The sequence below is a fragment of the Chiroxiphia lanceolata genome, chromosome 1 (genome assembly GCF_009829145.1).
Source record: "Chiroxiphia lanceolata isolate bChiLan1 chromosome 1, bChiLan1.pri, whole genome shotgun sequence".
NCBI classification, from domain to species: domain Eukaryota; kingdom Metazoa; phylum Chordata; class Aves; order Passeriformes; family Pipridae; genus Chiroxiphia; species Chiroxiphia lanceolata.
Window position 1 is genome coordinate 27,181,803 of NC_045637.1, and position 21,874 is coordinate 27,203,676.

At 35.4% G+C, this 21,874-nt stretch overlaps 1 protein-coding gene across 1 annotated transcript in view; it reads left to right on the top strand.

Annotated features, from left to right (window-relative positions):
• MMP16 (matrix metallopeptidase 16) overlaps positions 1-21,874 on the top strand; it is a 171,494-nt gene that overhangs the window by 131,511 nt on the left and 18,109 nt on the right. Inside the window, exons 7-8 of the mRNA XM_032690884.1 lie at positions 12,455-12,593; positions 21,463-21,613. Coding sequence (XP_032546775.1) covers positions 12,455-12,593; positions 21,463-21,613 — 290 coding nt within the window. The remainder of the gene's footprint in view (positions 1-12,454; positions 12,594-21,462; positions 21,614-21,874) is intronic.

Consider the following 21,874-nt stretch of genomic DNA (forward strand, 5'->3'; position numbering starts at 1 on the left):
TTTTCCCTTTCAAGGGGTTGTGAGTCCACAGTATAAAAGTTTAGCAGTGGTTTAAATGAAAATAAACTAATCTCATTTGTTACTCTGAATTAGCTGTTTCCTGTGCAAAACACTGCACTACTAAACAGTTGAGATCTTAAATAATGTAAAACAATGTGTGTTTATTTTTTCAACAACTAAGTGAAACTATTCACACTATTGAGAATCTATTGAAACATATAACAGATGTTAATTACCTAAATACTCTATTTTCTTCTATTTTATATAACCTATAGCTTGAATACTTTTTTAAGTGTTACTTTGCTTGACTACTGAATGAAAACTTGGCCCAGTTGAAAGTAATGGGAAAAAACTCCATTGACTGTAACAGACTGAAGATCTCATTCAGTATTAAATACCTTTGGCAAGGCAGGGAGACTATCTATTTTGAGTAATGTGTATTAGGTAAAATCACACCAGAAACAATAGATTAACCTGTAATAGCAAGTATATGAAATCAAAAACTCTTTTCCTATACAAAATCAAATTCTGTTATACTACAATTCTAGTCAATAAATTAAAATGACACAGAGACCATTTTAATTAATGGCTCGATGTATCTGTCCAGTGCAAATATCTTTACCAAGGAGAGTGGACTGTATTAGATCAAAGGTTATACTTGATAATGGTAGAGTTCAATCCTTTCCCATTCTCCCTAACAGTTCGCCAGTGTTTCTCCTCAATCTTATCACAATGGAGACTTTGATAATGTTTTATGGTGATGTCTGGCCAGCCCTTTATGACACCTGCAGTCATTTACTGCTTTAAATTGTACATTCCTAGCTTATCAGTAATCAGATGTAGTTTACAGTATTACATGTTCACTGCTAGAAATTCCTTCACTTTCTTCATGACCTAATCTCTGTATCTGAGTGACAGATTCAGTGAGCAAAGACAATCGAATATCTATAATTTTCATATTTTCATTGTCACGACAGATATTGTTGGCTGCTTGTTGCTGGATATGCCACTCCTAATGGTCTGTTTTTTTTCTATGGCTATTGTTCATGCTGAAATCATAGCTGTGCTTTTAAAAAAAACCAAAAACCATAAAGCTGAGACAGTTCAAGAATACTGCTGGTTTTGTAGCCTCCAGCTGCAATCCCTACCGAAGAAATAAATAGTTAACTGCTCTGTAAAGGCCTAATGTTCATCATGTGGATGAAGTGTCTTGTGCAGTACTTCATGGGCATGTGCAGTTACCTACAGAGCATTAGGGGGAATATGAGCATTCCAGAGATTCCTGGCTGCAAGCCTAGATTTGATGTCTTTACAGGTCTTTATTGTGCCTCTTTCATGCCAGTCTCTTTGTTTCTTCGTATTGGATCATCACCATGTGGCAATGGGAACATTTTATAGAGTCTCAGTCAGTTTAGTTATTTGGACAGAATCAGGATGAATTGAAATGCTCAATTCAGTTAGGATTACAGAAACTCACCTAAATGGAGACTGTTATTCTTTCTTTTCTTTTCTTTTCTTTTCTTTTCTTTTCTTTTCTTTTCTTTTCTTTTCTTTTCTTTTCTTTTCTTTTCTTTTCTTTTCTTTTCTTTTCTTTTCTTTTCTTTTCTTTTCTTTTCTTTTCTTTTCTTTTCTTTTCTTTTCTTTTCTTTTCTTCTTCTTTTCTTTTTTTTCTTTTCTTTTCTTTTCTTTTCTTTTCTTTTCTTTTCTTTTCTTTTCTTTTCTTTTCTTTTCTTTTCTTTTCTTTTCTTTTCTTTTCTTTTCTTTTCTTTTCTTTTCTTTTCTTTTCTTTTCTTTTCTTTTCTTTTCTTTTCTTTTCTTTTTCTTTTCTTTCTTTTCTTTTCTTTTTCTTCCCTTCCCATTGAATTATCAGTCAGTAAAGATAAAACATGGGTTACCTGAGTTGTTACTATTTATATATATATATATATATATATATATATATATATATATATATATATATATTCTGGGATACATCAGAAAAGACAATATCACCTCAGACTGCACCATAGTGCAAGGTCTGTATCTGTCATACTTGTAATCTGAATAGATATGGTGGACAAGTTTTTAATGTGGAAGATTTTCCAGGAAGAGCTAAGTGTTCTTGAAGTGGTAGTCATGCGGTATTAGGTACTTGGGTGAATATTTTGTTATATGTTGTTTAGGAAGAGGTAATGTAAGTTCACAGTTTTGTGCACTATTTTCATATTTGCCTTGCAATATTCATGATATTTAGGAAAATTTCAACACAAGGCACACAAAATAAACTTCACAGATATATTCATTATATGATTTACTAGGCATGGTGGCATTCTTTTGAAAGTTGGGTGGGCTTGATGATCACAGTGGTCTTTTCCAACCATAGTGATTCTATGACTCTATGATTCCAAAAATATGAATAGTTTTATCTTTCTGTGTTGATGATTTTAGACAAAATAACACCAATTTGAGATAGCTGAACAATGAATGTTATTCTTCAAATGAGAAAAATCTTGCACAAAAGAATGATTTTCAGAATGTAGTTTAAAAAATGAATGGATGCTATTCAAACTTGTTGAGGGACTGCAGAATTCTTGTATAGCTTGTTGTCAGTCATTCAGTAATTTTGAATTGGAAAAAAAAATCAGAAATGTCTCAAATCTGTTATTGATCATGAAAGTGTTTTGAATATAAAAAAACCCCTCTGAGTAGGGAGCCATGCTTTTACCCTTTCTTAAATGTGTTATCACGGAGGCATCAGCTTTGCTGAGGGGCTAAACTATGCCCTGGAGGAGTCAGGCACAGGTCAGCCCCAGCCTCTCTTCATGGAGGCCAGCCTGCAGCTCCCCCTGCCAACACTGGGACCCTGAACAAATGGCCAAAGTATGCATTAGAGAAAAAGAAGGAAAATGATAGAAAAAGGAAGAAATTAAAAGACAAAATAAAGGACTAGAAATTCCGCATCTTGGATCTGTCACTGCGATATAAGTGGGAATACTCAACTGCAGCTGGTAGTACTTTATTGAAATTACCACAAAAGCCAGGAGGGGTTTCAGAGGGATTGCCAGTGTTTTGGCTGATTTGCCATATTTTAGAATTTGGTGTTGAATGTAAAGGAGGTATTTTTGCTCCATCTTCAATCATAGTTTATCTCATGATAAATCCTGTTTTCCTGGTGCATAACCCAGACGTCAGATGACCAAGACTGCACACTGCAATTTTGTTGTATGTGCAGTCCATGAAGGAGATCTGTACAGCAATTTATAAATGAGGAAGGAAAATAAGAGGCTTCTCTTGTGAAAAGAGTCAGAGTGCATATGGAATGCCATAACCCTTTGAGTCCTTTGGAAAAATAAATGTTTGGGGTTTTTTTCATGTTTCCCTAATCTTTGAAATCTAATTTCTGGATTATTTGGGGTTTTTTAAAAAAAGCATGACTACAGATTTCGGCATGAGCAATGAAAAACAGTTTTGCACATATCTCAAATGAGTGAAAGAGGCCGATAGTTAGGACTCAGAAAAAGATGCCAAGAAGGCAGATTTTAATATAAACAGTGCCATTTTTTTGACCCTGAATAAATTACTTGAGATCCCTTTAATTTGTCAGTAAAACGGAACAGCAGATAAGAACACATAATAGAAAAAATGCTAGTCCTTAGTAAAGATTTTCTAGAAAAAATCACTAGTTTTTCCTCTTGAAAATGTATTTACACCAGCGAACTTCAGCTTAGCTGAAGACAGATTCTGTAAAGCAAGCTCAGTGTAGCACTTACTATAAACAATGGGATAATTTTGCTATTTTCACTTGCCATTTGCCATTTTCACTTGCTCCTATGCTGAGTCATAGCAGTTAGTTCTTTTGTTCATGGTGTTAGTTAGCCTTAACGTGTTGTTAAGGAAAAGAATAAATTCATAACAAACAATGTTTTTAATTTGTCTACAGGAGTGCTTCAGTGCCTGATTAGGTACAAACAATGGTAATTAACAGTGTTTAATAAATTTCATCAAGGAAGTAAATTCCTTGCTTGGGAAAGTAAGAGAGCAACAGAACAAGCATTTGGTGATGTTTTTGCTACTCTTTGTTTTGAATCCAGTGGGCTGGTCTCATCTCCAGTGAGGAGATTATCAAGAGGTTCAGAATCTCAACAAGGAAGCGCTGAAGTTTTCCTGTGCGGTATTAAATGCTCTGACTTCCCACAGTTGCTCTCAGACCACATTTTTACCCTGTTAGGACCATGCTGTTGTCTCAAACACATTAGGAAAGATTAATTATTTCTATAAGTTCAAATAGATCGTCTTCAATTCATTGTACCTCCATCTGTTATTGAATGGATAATAGACCTTGTTAGTTTTAAAGCAGCTTTGTTTGTTCTGTGCGTGAATCCATTTAATAATAAGCTGAGCTAAAGTATTCCATGTGTGTACAGAATAGTCAATTTAGTTAATTGTTTCCTAAAATGAGTTAGATTGGTAGCAGCTATTTAATGTCTGATTCCAGTATAAATCGAGTCAATTGTTTTCTGCTGTGGAATTAAGTATGAACTGAAATAGGGTTAATCTATACATTTTGTTACAAATACTGTATTGGGGGAAAAAAAAAGGCAAAACAGAAAAGAGAAATTATTTCAGCAATCCTTCTCATAGCTGAATTGTGCTAATATTTTTTCTGTACTTAAATCCCCTGGACTCTACTTCTTTTTTCTACTCCATGAAAATTATTTTACAGAAAGTTGCTAGAAAGAATTTTGGTTTTTTCCTATTCTGTGTGGTGATGTTCTTTGGCTTAGATGTTATAAATTCCAAATTTGGAATGTTGAAAATGGATGTCACTAATAGTGGAATTCCCCAAATGAGTAGGCACAAAGACTTTAATTCCACATGTCACAGGCCCAGTATTACCAGCACTGAGATTCCCTGATATATTCGTATGAACTGATGAAGATGTGGAATAGTGTCTTTTCAGATTAGATCAAGATTTTTAAAAGGATATTCGCCATTTATTTTGGCTTAGATACAATAGCTATACCTTACATTTCCCTAGTTCAGGAAGTTTCTTAATTCTCCCATAAAGGTGTCTAGTAGGGGAGCTTTATTGTCTCCTCAATCACAGTCTTTAAATATAGTCTCTGCAGGCTCTGTCCTTTGGTAAGTTTCTCTGTACATAACTGGAACTCTTCTTTCTCTATAAGAGAAGAATTTAAAGTTACTAAGCACGTTAGAGTATTATTTACCACTGTTTTGGTTTTGGTTTTTTTGGGTTGTTTTTAAATGCTCAGATGAGGAAAAAATTAGGTTACTCATTTGTCTGAATGTCTGCTGCTGCTGTTGTTTTGCTTAGCTTAGCTGCTGGGTATGTGTAAGCTCACATTGACAAAGACTTGCTTTTGCACACGATCAGAGTATGCTTGTGGGAGAAGACAAGACCCAATGTGATACCTTGATGTATTTTGTCAGTAATATTAATCTACAGTATTAATTGCAATTCAGTATTTTATTAACATTTATTTAAGGCAGAAGTATTATGTTTATTTGCTCTTTTTTTCCAAATTAAATAGGCCAAGCAGTAATCCTGTGGACTCTAGCCATTGTAAAACTTCTTTCTCTATCAGGTATAGATATTAAACATTCCTTCTTGTTAAGGGAATATTGTTAACAGAACTACATATAAATATATATATATATATACACTTCAACATCAAGTCAGAGAGAAATTCACACAGATTTTTGCTGTACAATGCAAGAGTTTTTCACAAACTACTGAGTGTTCACACACATTTTTCTAATCATAGCCAAAATATTATTATTTACAGTTTCAATTTGTCCTTGTTTTGCACCTGTCTCATTACCTGCCTTAAATCTTTTCCTGCCTTCATCTCTGAGTAATTACAAAAGGTACCACCTTAAGTGTTTCTGATTTTTTTCTTCTTTCTAGCTCTTTTTAGATTTTTTAGAATGTCCATCAGATGGGCAGTCTTTCTGTTTAAGGTGGATATCATTTGAACCTCTGAGTCAGAGAGTCACATGTCATTACAGAATTGTAGACAGAGTTCATTGGGTATAAAATAAAGGTCATTACCCTAGACATTTTGTATCAAATTAATGTTTTAATGTTGTTCCAGAGACATAGGAGAAAATTAAGTACTCAGACAAGAAAGCTCCATTAATTTTGTGCTAAAAACTCCTCTGGTGTGTGTATTATGGTTGAACCAAAATACCTGGAGATTGTTTTCAATTCTCCTACACATCAGCTGTATCCCTTAAGAAACCTGAAAGCTGTTCCTTAAGATGAGAATAAATACTGAAATTGAAATCAATTTTCCATAGAAGTACAGATTTAAACATTCATATTATGAAATATGAAAAACTATTTAACTCAATCTTCACAAAAAAAGCTTAAATCATATATTCTAAGATTAGGAGGAGACTTTATCTAACAGCAAAATACGAAAATTATGCATTATGAGCCAGATTCTTTGATTCTAACTCTACTATTCAAGATTCTCTGAGCTGTTAATAAAGAAGTGATTTTTGAGGAAGGTGTTTGCTGTGACTATACACAATATACAATATTTTAGTCCCTTTATATGCACTGAAAAAAAATACCTAAAATATTTACTGACAGTGCAGAATGATTTATGTATAATCTTTTTTCAGTTTATTTTCTCTAAAAAGCCTTATTGTCCTTTTTTCTCAGAAATATCCCTTCTTAATAAAATTTGAAAACATTCAATTTGAGTGCCTGCTTCTGCTTCTTCATTCTACTGTTACTCTTTATCCATCACAGCATTTCTGAAACAGCTTGCAGTCTCTCCTTACTCAATGCCCATTTTCTGGTTCTTAGATATTTCTCTCTTTTCAATTAAATTTTTATTTTTGGGTTTTTTTTTCAGTTCTGCTTTTTGGAATGGGAATAATTGTCCAAGTTTAATTTACTTAGTATGTCTATAGTCATAATATTTAATGATCCATTATTATACCAGATCCCAGCAGCACAGGAGCGATCCATATTTTTGAAGCAATTGGGTAACTACAGATGCTTACAAGGCACCATTTGCTAGCCAGTAAGGAAAGAAATTAAAAGCTATGCATTCAATGTAGCTGTTTGTAGCTTTGAATTGAAGTGCATTTGCCAAGTCATGTGTTCAACCTGTCTACAGTAGTTAATCTTTTGGGGAAACAAAATAACAAAAAGTATGTTTAACCAACGTTGTGGGAAAAGCAAACAGTTTTTCAAAAGAGACAAAATTGTGTTTATTCAACATAAACAAATACACTAAGAAGTGTTTTGCCAGAGAAACTGTTTCAAGCTATTTACTTCAAGAGTGAAAGAGCTTTCTAACAGTCAGTATGCTTTCTCTTGGACTGTGCCTCTTTTGAATTTCAATAATAGTAAAACTTTTGTGAAAACACATTTACAGTAATTGGAGCTGTTTACCAAAATGCAGATGATAAAAATTCTGGTAAATATAACTTTGTTTGAGATAAATATATTTACTTATATGTGCTGAAATGATGCATTCTTTCTATAAGCAGAGCCTATGCCATCTGATACTTCAGAAAGAGTCTTGGCATGCTTTACAGCCACAAGTTGGAGTTCCTTGAGTTCCAGAGTTTGCACTATAGCAGTCTAAAATCGTTGAGTCCAGTATGTTCATATGAAAGTCAGACAGGAAAATTAAATTTACACAAACAAATTATTCCATCAACCTCTGCCAACACCTACCTTCCCCAATCTTATAAATGGTCCAAAGTTTCAGTTCTGCCTCAGATGTTTCCAAATATCTGCTGATTCTCTGAAATTACATCTATTGACAAATCTTGTCCCAACTTCTGCCTGTTTAAATAAGACCATAAAACTGCTAAAATTATAAACTTACAAAATTTTAGTTTTGTGGAAACCTGTAGGGTCCTTACTGATAAGCAATATCCCATTGTTCATGATTATTGCAGTGTCATGTAAATATGCTGAAAATAGATCAGGAAAATAAGGACTCTACAGGATTACATCCTGTAGAACAGAGAATATGGTATGTTATGTTCACAGTTATGCCTCAAAATGGAATATTTAGACATTAAAGGCAATGGCCCAGGAAGATCTTCTTTCAAGCCACAGATCTGCTACCCTTAATGTTGGCCAGATGTGTTACAGTGTAGAAAGTTGTCATGAAAATAATCAAAAAGATTTAATCTACAAGATGTTTTTAATATAAAGCAACAAGGACCCTGAATTAGATCTTGCAGTTAAAGTGCTACTGATCTTGGTGATAAACAAATCAGGGTTGAACATCGGTGAGCAGCTGTAGCTGTTCCTGATTGCTTATGGTTTTTCAGACTAAAGGTTGTTACATTGTTATACACATTTCTGCAGGTAGCTGTGGATGCTCTAACTTTGCATGTCTTTAGGAAGGAGTCCAAAGGAGTTAAAACCCATCAAGTGCTATCAATCACAAAATTAATGCCTTTGGTTCAAGAGGTCCCTGAACTACAAGTGATGGGTAGCTGGGAGAGTGTATCAGAGAGGTGTCATTGCATGTTCCCTTTTTTTTAATCATCACAGGATACAGTAGAGTAGCGTAGAGCAATGCAGTTGGAAAGAACCTACAATAGTCATCTAGTCCAACTGCTTGATCACTTCAGGGTTGAAGTCTTATCTATTAACTTGCTATTGACTCCACTAGATGGAGGCCTAGATGGACCCTCATCTGGCCCTATGTGCTCATCTTTTTGATTTTATGGTTTTTGCATTATGACAGGTTGAACCCAGGAGACAAAAAGTAGGCAACAAACAGTATTTTGCTTGCATTTGGATTTCCACTTTGTGAAAAGTGGACATCTAAAGAGCAGACAGGTTACTAGGTTGCATTTATAGTCAATGTAGAGAAATAAGCAACCAAGTGATGCTTACCTTAGAATGTTTCAGTGAGGGAGCTTCATTAGGCGAGATTCACTGGTTCATTTCTAAACAGATTTGTACATTGTAGACATATAAATCTGGTCAAGACATTTCCACTTACATAACTCACTGAGCACTAATCTAGTAGTATTAGAGTAGAATAAGTAGTCTCATTTCTTTGTACAGTTCAGGAAGTAACAAGGTGCATATTTAAAAAAAGATTTTGAAGATTCCTGATTTTTCATGATACCATGTGAGATACCATTCTATTGGAAGTATCTGTAAAATGACTATAGGAAAGAGTGGGGATCTATAATCTGTCTCAAATGAAAAGGCCTGTGCCAGTCTAGGATGGATATGTTTACACAGTTAATACCCTACTGAATTAATTTCTTGTCAGATACCTTGAATTATTTCTTGTTGAACGATTATGGATACATAGTATTCACATTACTGTATATAGATATACACATATATACACATTTGAAAACAAATTCATGGGGCCATGCTGCATGAACCAAACATTCCAGCTTTGCCATAATTGTATTATTGTTAAGATTTTAATTGTATAGCAGGGAAAGTTATTGGTTTGCTAAGGAATTTGAGCAAAATGAATGAATAAGAATATTCTCACTATTATACTGAAAATCAACAATATTAAGTATGAAATACAGTTTGACATACAACTCAATACCAAATCTGCAGAATGTAATTTTTTTGGTCTTGTTATCAAAATGAAATCATGCGAATATACTCCATAAATCATTAATGCTGAAACGTAACTCATTCTCAAGAAAAATATATTTGTTGACTTGATTTTACATATTTTGTTGCACTGTGAAATCTGTGTTCGTTACAGAGTCTGTTTCTTTCAAGAATGCATGATTAGTCTCTTTACTGAGGTCATTCCACTGACACTTTGGTATTTTACCCAAGATCACCATGATGGGATGGTACTAGCCAATCACCAATGCAGTACTGCTCTAACCAAAATGACTACTTGCTACTCCAGCCATCTCTATCTTAAAACTTGAAAGTTTGTGAACTTCTGAATATAGCTATGACTATTTAAAGTCTGGGTATTTTTGTTTGTTTGTTTGTTTTATTTCTTTTTTCCCCTTAAAAAACCAAAACCAAGCCAAACCAATGTAATCAATGAAATTGAATATTTAACAATGTAGCTTAAGTCTGATAAAAAGAAGATTATTGATGTCATTAGAACTAAAGAAATTCTTCCCTTGTAACACATTAATATGATTTGCAAGATCTGCTTTGGTTTACTAGCTGAATGTTGAGATGCATTAGCCAACCTGGAATGTTATAAGCTTTGTCTATAGCAGCAATATCTAGATTTTCCAGACTATGTGTGCTGTCTCAGGAAGCTCCTGAAAGCCTGGACATTTCATTTATGACCTCTATTCAATGAAGCAATTATGCATGTACTTATGTCCTTTTGTATTCAGCAAAGTAGTAGTTAGCCTTTGTTCAGCTTTAAATATCTTGCTTATTTTGCACCCGCAACTTGATCAATGTCCTTCTGAGTTAGAGGACATTTTATGAGAGACGAGTATGTTCCTTCCTTCAACTAAACATTGTTCTCAAAGATGTGCTTTTGCAACAAAATTCAGACAAAAAAAAGGGTTATCTGTTTGGGAGTGAAGAAAGACAAGTTTAAAATATTCCATTGCACTGAAGATAGTAGCAGGTAACACAAATTCTGCAGTTTCAAATCAATGCAGCTTGCTACTTGTTTGTTCATTAAAAAAAAAAAAATAACTGATCTCTGAGATCAGTCTCAGAGAAAACCCTGGCTTCTGAGGGTTTCATAGAAATTTGGGGAGCAAAAAGGACTGTTTGGCCTACTGAGACTTAGCATTACGTCATTCCTTTCTCAGTCATACCCAGATTGATGGCGCCAAAAAAATCTGACCAGAAAATCCATTTCAAACATTTATTACTGTTTCAATGAAAAAGTACTTCCAAATGTCTTGTCTACACACAATATTAAAAAATAACAGAAATTAGCATTATCTGTATCAGCATTCAGAACACATGCTTCAGTTCCTAAATACTTGTATCTCCAAGTTCTATTCCCCTCCTTTTGCCAGTTATCTTACTGAAATTTAATCAATTAATCCTAAAGAAAGGTCTTGTTGACCTTCCTCAAATATTATAATACATTTTTTAATAAAACAAAAATGAAAGCTGAAAACAGGAATCTAATTGGATGAGAGTAGTGCAACTGCATTATACTAGCAATGAAATACCTAGACATGAAAAAATGTGAGAATTTTTATTAGTGTTATTTCCAGACAATTGCAACTTCCCAGTATAATATCTTCTTCAGGTTGTGTAACTATTTGAACTTTTTTTTTAATAGTAAATTTCTCATAAATCTGGCACTCAAAGCAACACTTTCAATTTTATACTCATTTATGCAGATGATTGAGATGTATTTTTGTATATATATTGAGCTGGTTTATCCTTGTATGGCTAATGCTTTTTGTGGAAATTTATAAATTGTTAAGTCATTGGAAAGATAAACCATTAAAGAGAGATGTGATCTCAGGTTTAGAAAGATGATGAATACAGTTCATCATAAACCTGCTCCTGCAAAGTATCCATCTTGTCTCTAAGCTGTGCCAATTCCTGTAAGAATCTCTCTTGCTTGGCAAGTTGACCTATACAGGAAGAACTGCCATGTAAAACCATGACAAATATCTAACAGGATATCACGTTCTTTATTATTTAAGTAGGGTTGTTTTCTATAGTACTAATGCTGAAAAAGATACACATATGTAAGAAGTTAAATACTTGCTTACCCTATCCTTTGCCTCTAGATATTGAATAAGGTGAAACAGTTGCTGTTATATGATCTGAAGAGGTACAGCAATATCTTTATTGATATGCACCTAGTGTACCACAAACTAGATATAGCTGGATTTAGCACCTATTATGTATAAATATAAATAAATAAATAAATAACAATAATAATAATAAAAAAATATATATGGCCATAATATTAGCCATCCTATTTAATATCACACAGAAAAATTGTTAATCTTCACTACAGTAAAGTTGACATCAAATTGTAGTTCTTATTGTACTGGTGTAGTAATGTTACACATATACCTATCAACCTTTCACTGTTAACAGCCATTGCAAAAAAATTCGCCTACAGAATTATTGATCTTCTAAGCCTGTCTGCAGTCTCATTATATTAAGCATACACATGTGCTTATGGTTCAGTTTAAAGCACTTGTAGTCAGACCACAAATTTTAAATTGGGCCCCTTATAGGAGTGAAATTGAGAAAGTTACATCATCTCATACAGAGCTGCGTATGCTCTGCCAAAGGCTATCTTCAGCAAACACACCATTCACATGTGTAGCTTATTCCCACCTCAGGGAACAACTAGGTCTGACACTTTTGTAATGTGTGAATGTGACATGAATGCAAACACAATATGGTTCTGCAAACAGCGAAAGGTCATGCTCTAAAAATGCTAGGATAGGCTGTTCAGTATTTTCAAGACAACATCTGAACACATATAAATGGAGTAAGAGATGTATATTTGGTTTCCAGGATCAGTGGTTTTGGCGGGTCAGAAACAACAGGGTAATGGATGGATACCCCATGCAGATTACCTACTTCTGGAGGGGACTGCCTCCCAGCATTGATGCAGTTTATGAAAACAGTGAGGGGAATTTTGTCTTCTTTAAAGGTAAGAAAGAAAAAAGGTAAAATTTTATGTAATACTTTCGACTGTGATTATTTCTTGAAACATATCTTGCTTATTTTTGCTAATGATTTGTAGATCTTGTTGCAAATTGGTAGCTAAATGAAGAGTATATGAGTTACATTTTGTTATTTGACAACTACATCTTTAATTTATGGTTATCTTTCACAGTATCAGTTTATTTGCTCTTACATATTCAGTAAAAATTTTGAAGTATAAATACAAGACATAACAATGCAGTGACCTACTATGAAATCCTTTTTGAAAAATGTCGATTAGGAAGCAACAATGAACACCTTTCCATTATTAATTTTTTTTGTGCTTTTCTTTGCTTTTCTTCTTTTTAACAAATGATCTTCTCGTATATTTAAATGGCATCTCTGCTATATATATCTCACTGTACTGCACTGTTTGTTTCATCTAAGAACTGTGATGTTAGGAGTTTTGGGTGGGGAAAATGATTATCTTTTTCATAGATGGTATTTAGTATTTTTAAAGAAGCATAAACTGCAGAAAATAAGCGTTATGGATTGAATTTTTGCTCATCATTCTGTTCATAGTTTTGGTCCAGACATCTGCTGTTCTTTGAAATTAAAGTTCTTGAACATGTATTTAATTTAGATTTAATGAGCAAATTATACTATATATTTAATAAATACATATTTAGCAACAAAAGTTTGCAAATTATATAAAGTATGTTTTATAAAATAATTTAGGAGAAGAAAGAAGAAATTTAATATACAGATATGTGGAAAATTATTCAGCTATTTAGTGATGTAAGTGATTAATTTGTTAGCTCATTACAAAAAAAGTAGAATTATTTTGAATTGTTACATCAAAAATCAATTCATTTTTACAAGTTGAATCATTGGCAGGGAGTTAGAAATAATATTTAGTTCACTGGAAATATTACGATCTTGGGAATGTTAAAAGAAAAATATTTAATAATGTGCAGAAACACTACATAACACTACAGTGAAGTTTATGTTTTGCTAATAGAGAAATTGTATTTTTTATGTGAATTATGAGGAAAATTGAATTCTATATAGTACATTTTCTATTTGTATGATTTCAATACAATGTATGTTTTTACTTCTGTTGCCATAAAATAAACTTCAAGCCATTAATTCTGGGAAGTTGTTAAGACTGGAGTCATGATCAAGGTACCTCCATCCCTCTACTTGATTTTTGGGTCTATAGGACATGGGAGGATACAAATATAATTCAGTAGATATTCCTTTCCTCACCAGTGCTACACAGAGCAAAGGAACTACCCTGTGCATTCCAGACCTCAGCCTTGATAATGCTGAGATCCACTACCTGAGCTCCAGACAGAAATGATCAAGCTTACTCTTATATCTTCTTTCCTTCTCAGTGACCTTGAAATATGTTTTATCATTATTTAACTTTTCACCCAATGCTGACTGGCTCCTGTTAGGTCTTAGAGGAATGGGTGTACTCAGTAGTCTGTAGGTTATAGATAACAAACGACAGAAGGAGGAAGCAACTTTTCTGTTTTCTACCTGGGAAATCAAACCAAGATTAATTAAAGCAAGGAGGAGCAGCAGGATTGTCAGAACATTGTGTTTTCCTTTCTCATCATCCCCAGATTATGCTATCTGATTTCAGATCAGCTAGTTTTATGCCTTCTAGCTGATATCATATGATACTTGGATTTTCTACTGCAGGTATTTTTCCGTATGATTTCTTTTCAAAGTTTCTTCCATTATTTTTCCAATGACATTTGTATTGTCCATTCATTTGCCAAAGTCAATTCCTCAAATTTTCCTGTGCAATTTTTAAAAAAATTTTCGCTTCTCTGTCACTTCTTCATGATTTGCAATATCAAACTAGTGGTGTTTGTCTATCAGTGTAATTCATGTATGTCCACTGCCACAGAATCATAAGGTTCAGCTGAGAATCTCAGGTTAACCAAGAATCTGCCTTGTGGAACATGATTACAGAAGTCTATGTAAATAGACTGTAGGTAAACATTCATTGTCTTGTTTCTTTCACTCCCTAACAAAATTTCTTCCTTGGAAAAGAGTACCTGTCCTCCTCCCAAAGGTGCTAGAAATAGTCAAGTTGATTGTTGCTAAGATGATGAACAAGTGGTGTGCTTTACCTGTCTAAAACTGGTCAAAACAAGTAAGTTCTAGAATGAGCTTTAAATCTGAAGCCTGGCATATAGATGTGTTAACAAAGCACGTACCTAAGCCAATATTTAAATCCATTATTCAGAGAATAAAATAGAAAAATGGAAATGAGTGAAAGCAGAGAACTTGTACTGGATTAATGCCACTATGCACTCCTCTGACCCACACTATAATGTCACCTGTTCCTGCCCTCCCTTTAGTGCTGACCCATAAGCACTGGGCCAGCTCCTCATCTATTCCAGGCAGAGCTCCATGCACTCAACTTGGTCACTGACGTGATATCCCCACCTCCTCTCCTCTGCCTGTCCTTCCTAAAGAGCCTGTAACCTTCCATTCCAATACTCCAGTCATAGGAGCCATGCCACCATGTCTCTGTGATGCCAGTAAGATCCCAGCCCTGCAGCTGTGTGCACATCTCCAGCTCCTGTTACTTATTCCCCAGGATACGTGTGTTTGTGTAGAAGCATTTAATTTGATGCCCCAGATGAAAGAGACTTACTGGTTGGAGTGGCTGGAATTCCTTTGTGCTGTTCTTCAGGTCCTCTGCTGCTGACCTGTGATCCCTCCCCAGGCTCTGGGCATCTCTTCCCAGCACTGGCATCACACTGGTAGGAGTGGGATGGATTGAGGTGCCCCTCCACCAACAACTATAGTTTAAAGCGCTCTTTACCAACTTGTCAAGCCTATGAACAAAAATGCTCTTTCCTTTCTCTGCCAGATGGACCCCATCAGCCTCCAGTAGACCAGACCATACTCATAAAGTACACAGTAATCTGGTGGATAGCTGCTTATAAAAACCAGATGTTTACATTCTTGTTATTATTCACTGCTAGTGTCTATGCTGAATGCTAATAAGAAGATGGCACTATAAAGATACTTTTTTTTTTTTAATGAGAAAGCGTGAATACTAAAATTCATTCTAAGTACCTGCGGGAATTTATATCATACTAAAAATGAAATTTTCAAGCCATCTGTGCTGTTGAATGTCATGGTAAACCAAATGTAGAAATAGAAAGCTGCTGTAAAACTCATACTACCAGTACCTCCATCACAACTTTCAATTGCACTTACCCCATGGACTGACAGTTTTATATTGAAAAATAGATTTACTATAGTGTCAATCATAGAACAGAGAAATAACAGAAACTTAAGGTGGGAAATAGAGAATGAGAAAAAAAGGAAACATGGGTAGTAATTTGGGGGTACTAGTAGAGAGACATTTGATCCTTGCTTAAAAGACCAAAATAAAGAGGAAAGGTGACAGGAAAAAACAATGTTCAGAATTAGATATTAAATATTTGTCACGGTTTGAGATACCCCAAAATCCAATTCTCTAGCTCCATTCCCCCTCCCACATCTCAACCCAATGTGAGATGGGTTTTTCCAGACAAAACACGCCAGACTCCAAATGGGGAAAGGGAATATATTACAATGACTGTACAAATAAATACTATAACACATTATACACATGATCACAACTATCTCTACCATGACATATGTATTTACAATGGATCAGATCTCCTCTCCCCTCCAAATAAAAGTCCAGGAGGGAAGAAAGGACAGATCCCTTGCAGCCTCTAAGCAGGAGAATCTTCTACAGCAGCAGTCGTCTGTCCTCTCCACATGCAGCAGCTGATAGCTGGATTTCTGCCAGCACTCACGAGGGAGGTATCCAAGCTTCCTCGGCCCCGTCGCCACCAAGCAAGGGGTCTTCCTCCGTGGACTACGTCACCCCAGACAAAGGTCATTCCACCACGGTCATATCATGAGACACAGGGGGTCTTTGTGACGGTCTGGTATCTCCAGGAGATTCAAGCTCCTTGCAGGGCCTCTGTGCCCTGTCTCAGGCTGCGAGCTTCTTTGTAGCTTGCAGCAAGGGAGGGCTCCAAGGTCAACCTCCCCGCATTCCTCTCCATCCTGGTCCAGCTTCCCAGGACGCTCTGAGCTTCTCAGCTCCTCTCTGCAGTGCATGTTGCACTTGAAGTCTCTTTCAAGTAAGAGTCTATCATCTTCCTCCTTTCCAGGAAGTCTCAAAGGAGTTTGGGGGGTCTGGTATCAGTTCTTACCCGCAGAACTCTGTAGCTCTGCTGCTAGCTTCTGCTGCTTCTCCGGTTCAGTTCTTATCTGTCCTGGCTCTTAGCCAGAGTCTCCGGACTCTGCATCTGCCACTACTCCTGCCCACGATGGAGAGAAAACATCTCCCAGCATAACTACAGACACTTAGTCCAGTCTAACACTGTTCCAAGTCTCTGCAGTCCCCCCCAGCCAGGGGCTGGGAGGCCCCAAAGGCCCCGAGGGGCTCAGAGCCCCTTCCTCGTGGCTCACAACATGGCTACTTCTTCTTCAACCCAAAACTACAACTCGTCTCTTCTGGTGCTTGTGATATGTTTATATTTTTGCAGGAGCGCCCATTGGACAGAACTTCAAAACTTCCAGGGGTTTCCACCCCTTGGGGGTTACCACTTTTCTTAGCCTCTGGGGGGAAAACAAGATCCAAACCACTACAATGTTTTAACTGATTTCAATTGCATATAATTCGTTAAAAATTCATGTCACCACTCTAACACAGTGATTATATACCACACACTTCTTGCACTACACATACATCATAATTGCAAACAATATGAACAAAAAACTCAGTTTCTGATAACTGAGAAGCATAACTGTTTATCATTCCAATTCTATAGAGGAAGAACTACAATTGCGAGAAACTGCATAATTGTTTGCAGTAGTCAGTAAGCAGTTAAATAGTCTGAAGAATATCTAGCAGTAAATATTCATTTTTTTAAGTGAAGCATAGCAATACAGGTACCCTCTATTTCCAGTAATTTTTTTAGAATGTCAAAGATAGATGTTGAGAGACTTCAAATAATTGCATGGTTCATCCTTCTCAATTGTTTCCCTACAGTGCTGATATTTAACAAAGTGTTATTGCAAAACATAAGACATTTTAGCTTTTTTATCACTTGCTTTATTCTCAGTTTGTTACCTTACCAATCTGCTTCTTATTATATTAGATCTTACATTAGAGAAGAAAAGCAGAGAGATGAAACATTCTGAAGGTTGACCAGACTTCGTGAAATGTGGTGCTTTATTCTCTGTGAGAATAACAAATGTACCGACGAGACCTTAAAAAAACAACTTTGTAAAATAAATACAGTGGACATTGGTTATGACTCTAAAGAAGCATTAGTTACCTATAAAAAGAATAAAAATTTAACTATTCTAGTTTTTTCATATATTCTTTATTTCCATTGTACCCACAATTATTAGAGTGTATCAACTATTTACTGGTGGGAGTGGAACATGAGCTACATGAAAGCATATGGACAAGCATTACTTTGTAATACATTTTAAGTTACATAAACATAAGTTAGAAATAAAATTAGCTCATTCTCATCACAGTTGGGCGGATTTTTTTGACCTGATTTCCGGCTTTAACTTCTCCTAATATTGCATTCTGACTTTTCTGAAATCCTCTTAGTAATAGTCATCCACCTTCCTCCAGCTGAGGGATAGAAGCTAAGCAGAAAAGAAATCCAAACCAACAAAATCAACAATGTACCACCTAAAAAGACCCAAACAAACAAAAAAACAAAGTGAAAACTGTCAGCCAGATGGAACATTTGGATTCTTATATACGGTACTTCTCATTAACAATCAACACAGTTACAGCAGACTAAACATATCTTCTAAAGCAAATATTAAATAAAATTCCCTCTAGTTAGCATCAATGGGTCTTGCTCACATATGTTAGAGCTCTCAAAGCCCTACTGTCTCCTTGAAATACAGTTAAATTTACCTTTTCTCAGTTTACTGAGAAAGAATTTGCTTCTTAATAAGAAATTATGTGAAGAAGAATTTAGTTTCTTAAGTCTATTCCCACATACACACTTTCCTTCTATTTCAGTATATCTGAATAAGTAACAAATACCTGGTTCAGTGGTGTTGTCACTTATAATGGTATGTGTTCAACCCTGGTTTATTTTGGTATGACCTGATCTTGTTAATAGTTAATTTTGCCTCCTTGTGGTAGGGCAGATAATGATCTATTCACAACAATTGCTTTTACTTTTATTCCTTGTGAGACACAGAGAAAGGTATTGGCACTGCATACATCACAGCATATGCCTTTCAGTGCTGTGCAACAGCTGTCATTTTGAATGATCTTCTGAAATATAAATGAGTTGGCTCAGTATCATTCACTGGATGCCATCTGTATTCACGCTGTAAGTACCAACTAGTAAGGTCCAAAACCCATGACTTTTCTTATCATTGCATTTGAAACTGCCATTAACATCTGAAGCCTTCTGTGTCCTGTTATGTGAATTGGCAAAGTATAAACCACATAGGAGAAGGGACAGGGAATGATGGAAAATGCTCACCTCTGTCGTGATCAAACCCTATAAATGAATTTTCTAAGGCATTTCACTAAAGGTAAACCACAGGTTAGCACAAACCCTAATCCCAGGTCAACACAGACCTCAGTTTTCCATGACTGTTCTTCATAGATCTCTGTGCATCTTTTATTTTTAATACTTCAAATGGCTCTGTTTCTACTCATTCTTTGAGTCCTTTTTTCTTTCAACTGGCAGGGGGGATAAGATGGATCTGTTGATCAAACTGTAGTGTCTGTGCTTGGAAGTGGATGACAAGCAGCTGTAAAGAAGCTGATAAAAAATTAACTCTGGAAACCCAGCATGGGAGGGATGGAAACTATACCCCCTCTCCTAATTAACACTGTGATAAAATGAAAACATGCTTTAAATCACTGTAGTACAAACAGGGAGATTAAAAAACCCCTCCCTTTAAACAAACATTTAATATCACTGAGGGATAGCTAGAATATAAAACCAACTGTGAAACATTTCTACGGATTTTCCCTCTTGATGATTCTGGCATACACTTGGTCCTAGGTCTTTGGGGTAATATTACATTTCCTCATAAAATATTTATATAATACAGTACCTTAATCTTCTACATCTGTGTAACAGCCAGTCTAACCTTACAGGTAAGTACAAAAACTAATGTAAGCAGCAATGATTTTATCTCTTAAGTCCTCTTTCCAAATGTATTTGAGTAAAATATATTTTCAAACTTTTCCCCTTATATTTTCAATATTATCATCATAAATGACAATGGATAGACCAAACTGAAAAATCCAATAAGGCCAATTCAATATATTCATGGATCTTCTCTAGACCTTTTTGTGATTTAACTCAGATGAGTCCACATGATGTAAAAGAGTACCTTCTCCTTCAGTATAATTATTAATAAAAATAGTAATGCTTTCTGGAAACACAGATGAAGATAGTGCTTTGAAGAGAAAATAAACACATGGTTCCTACACAATGGAACCTGTAGTCTAGTTTGAAGACAGTGTCCATGTGGGATAGTGCAAAGAGAAGACAGGCATCAAAGCAAGCTCTTCAGATAAGTACATAAATGCAAATTATGCTCCCTTTTCCCTGTTTCTAGGGGGCATATGAGGATCTTTATTCCCTTTTTTTCAGCCAAAGCTGTCTGTGTTTGAAAGAGAAGTCTCTGCTGAAAAGACACAGGTGAGAAGTGTGTTTTGAAGAAGAATTAGAAGAAAACAAAAATGTAAAATGGAGAAGAATAGTTGCAAGAATAGGACAGGAGGCACAGTATGTTGGGAAGACGCTAGGAGGACAACACTGTTATTGGGGAAATTATTGGACTATAGGCTTAATATGAGACGATGAAGCAGGTGAGATAATTGTGGAAGTGTTAAGTGAGAAAGAGCTTGGCTAGGAAGGTACAGCAAAAGCTGAATCTTGGAAACTCGAGTTGTGAACTGGTGACGTAAGCTGTCCAGTTCCAAGACAGAGCACAGGAAGCATCTTCTCCACAGGGGGGATCTATACTATAAAACACTGCTTCAGTAGCTGCTTCTGTAGGCATGCATACCCCTATAGAGACAATATATTTATCTAGTAACTGCAACAGTAGGGATTCAGCCACTGAGCATTGCAGTCCAGGAAGCACTAGGCTATTATTCATGTTTGAGACAGTAACTTGACTAACCTGGGTAATCTGAGGTTTGTGCAGACGCTGTGCTAACATCAGCTAGAGTCATACAACTACCTTGTATTTTTAGCATGTAATAAGTCAATTGGGTGGTTTTGAATGATTTGTCACCTACATCCAAAGGTTAAGTCTTGCCACTGGAGACCCACCATTAATTCAGAGACAAAAGGCTTTCACCTGTGGGACTTCAGAATCTTAATTGTATGTCTTTAGAACACACTAGGAAATGAGTCAAAAATTTTTATTTATTTAAATGTTTACTTACCTTATTTTCTTATAAAATTCACTCTTCTTTCCTCATGAAATGTAAAACTGTTTTGTATTTCTGTGAATATATTACATTATCAACCACAGAGCCTCTTAAGAGGACTTCATTTTCATTCTGGTTTTGATCACTATGTAGTTGGTATCAAAAATATTCTGTGGGCTTATTGAAGGGAAGATGCTTTATAAATGCAAGGTATCCTTAAAGCATATTTAATTTTGCAACATATGCAGTGACAGAACAATTTTCACGTCATTGTGTTTGGCTGAACCACTACTACAGCCCTTTAGGAGTCTTCATTATTTCTTTGGAGTGTATTAATACTGAGAGTACTGATGACTAACACACATATATGTATGTGTATATATATGCTTTTGCACAGGTAACAAGTTCTGGATTTTCAAGGACACTACTCTCCAGCCAGGTTATCCTCATGATTTGATAACACTTGGAAGCGGAATTCCTTCCCATGGCATTGATTCAGCAATTTGGTGGGAAGATGTTGGAAAAACCTACTTCTTCAAAGGAGATAGGTTGGTATAGGAGTTCTGCAAGGAAACAGCTTGGTGGATATCAGCTAAACATGTTAATCTTTTTCTCTTTCTCAAAAGAAGAAGTCAAGACACTTAAACAGTTCATATTCTGTGGACGAAATTAACTGCTCCCACATAGACAACCACACTGTTTTCACATTTCTTATAACTTAAATTATATTTGTGTGAGTATTCTGAAATGGGTGTATGTATATCCAGTGGAAAAGCTGCATTTTAGAAGTGAATAGGGAAGTCACAGGT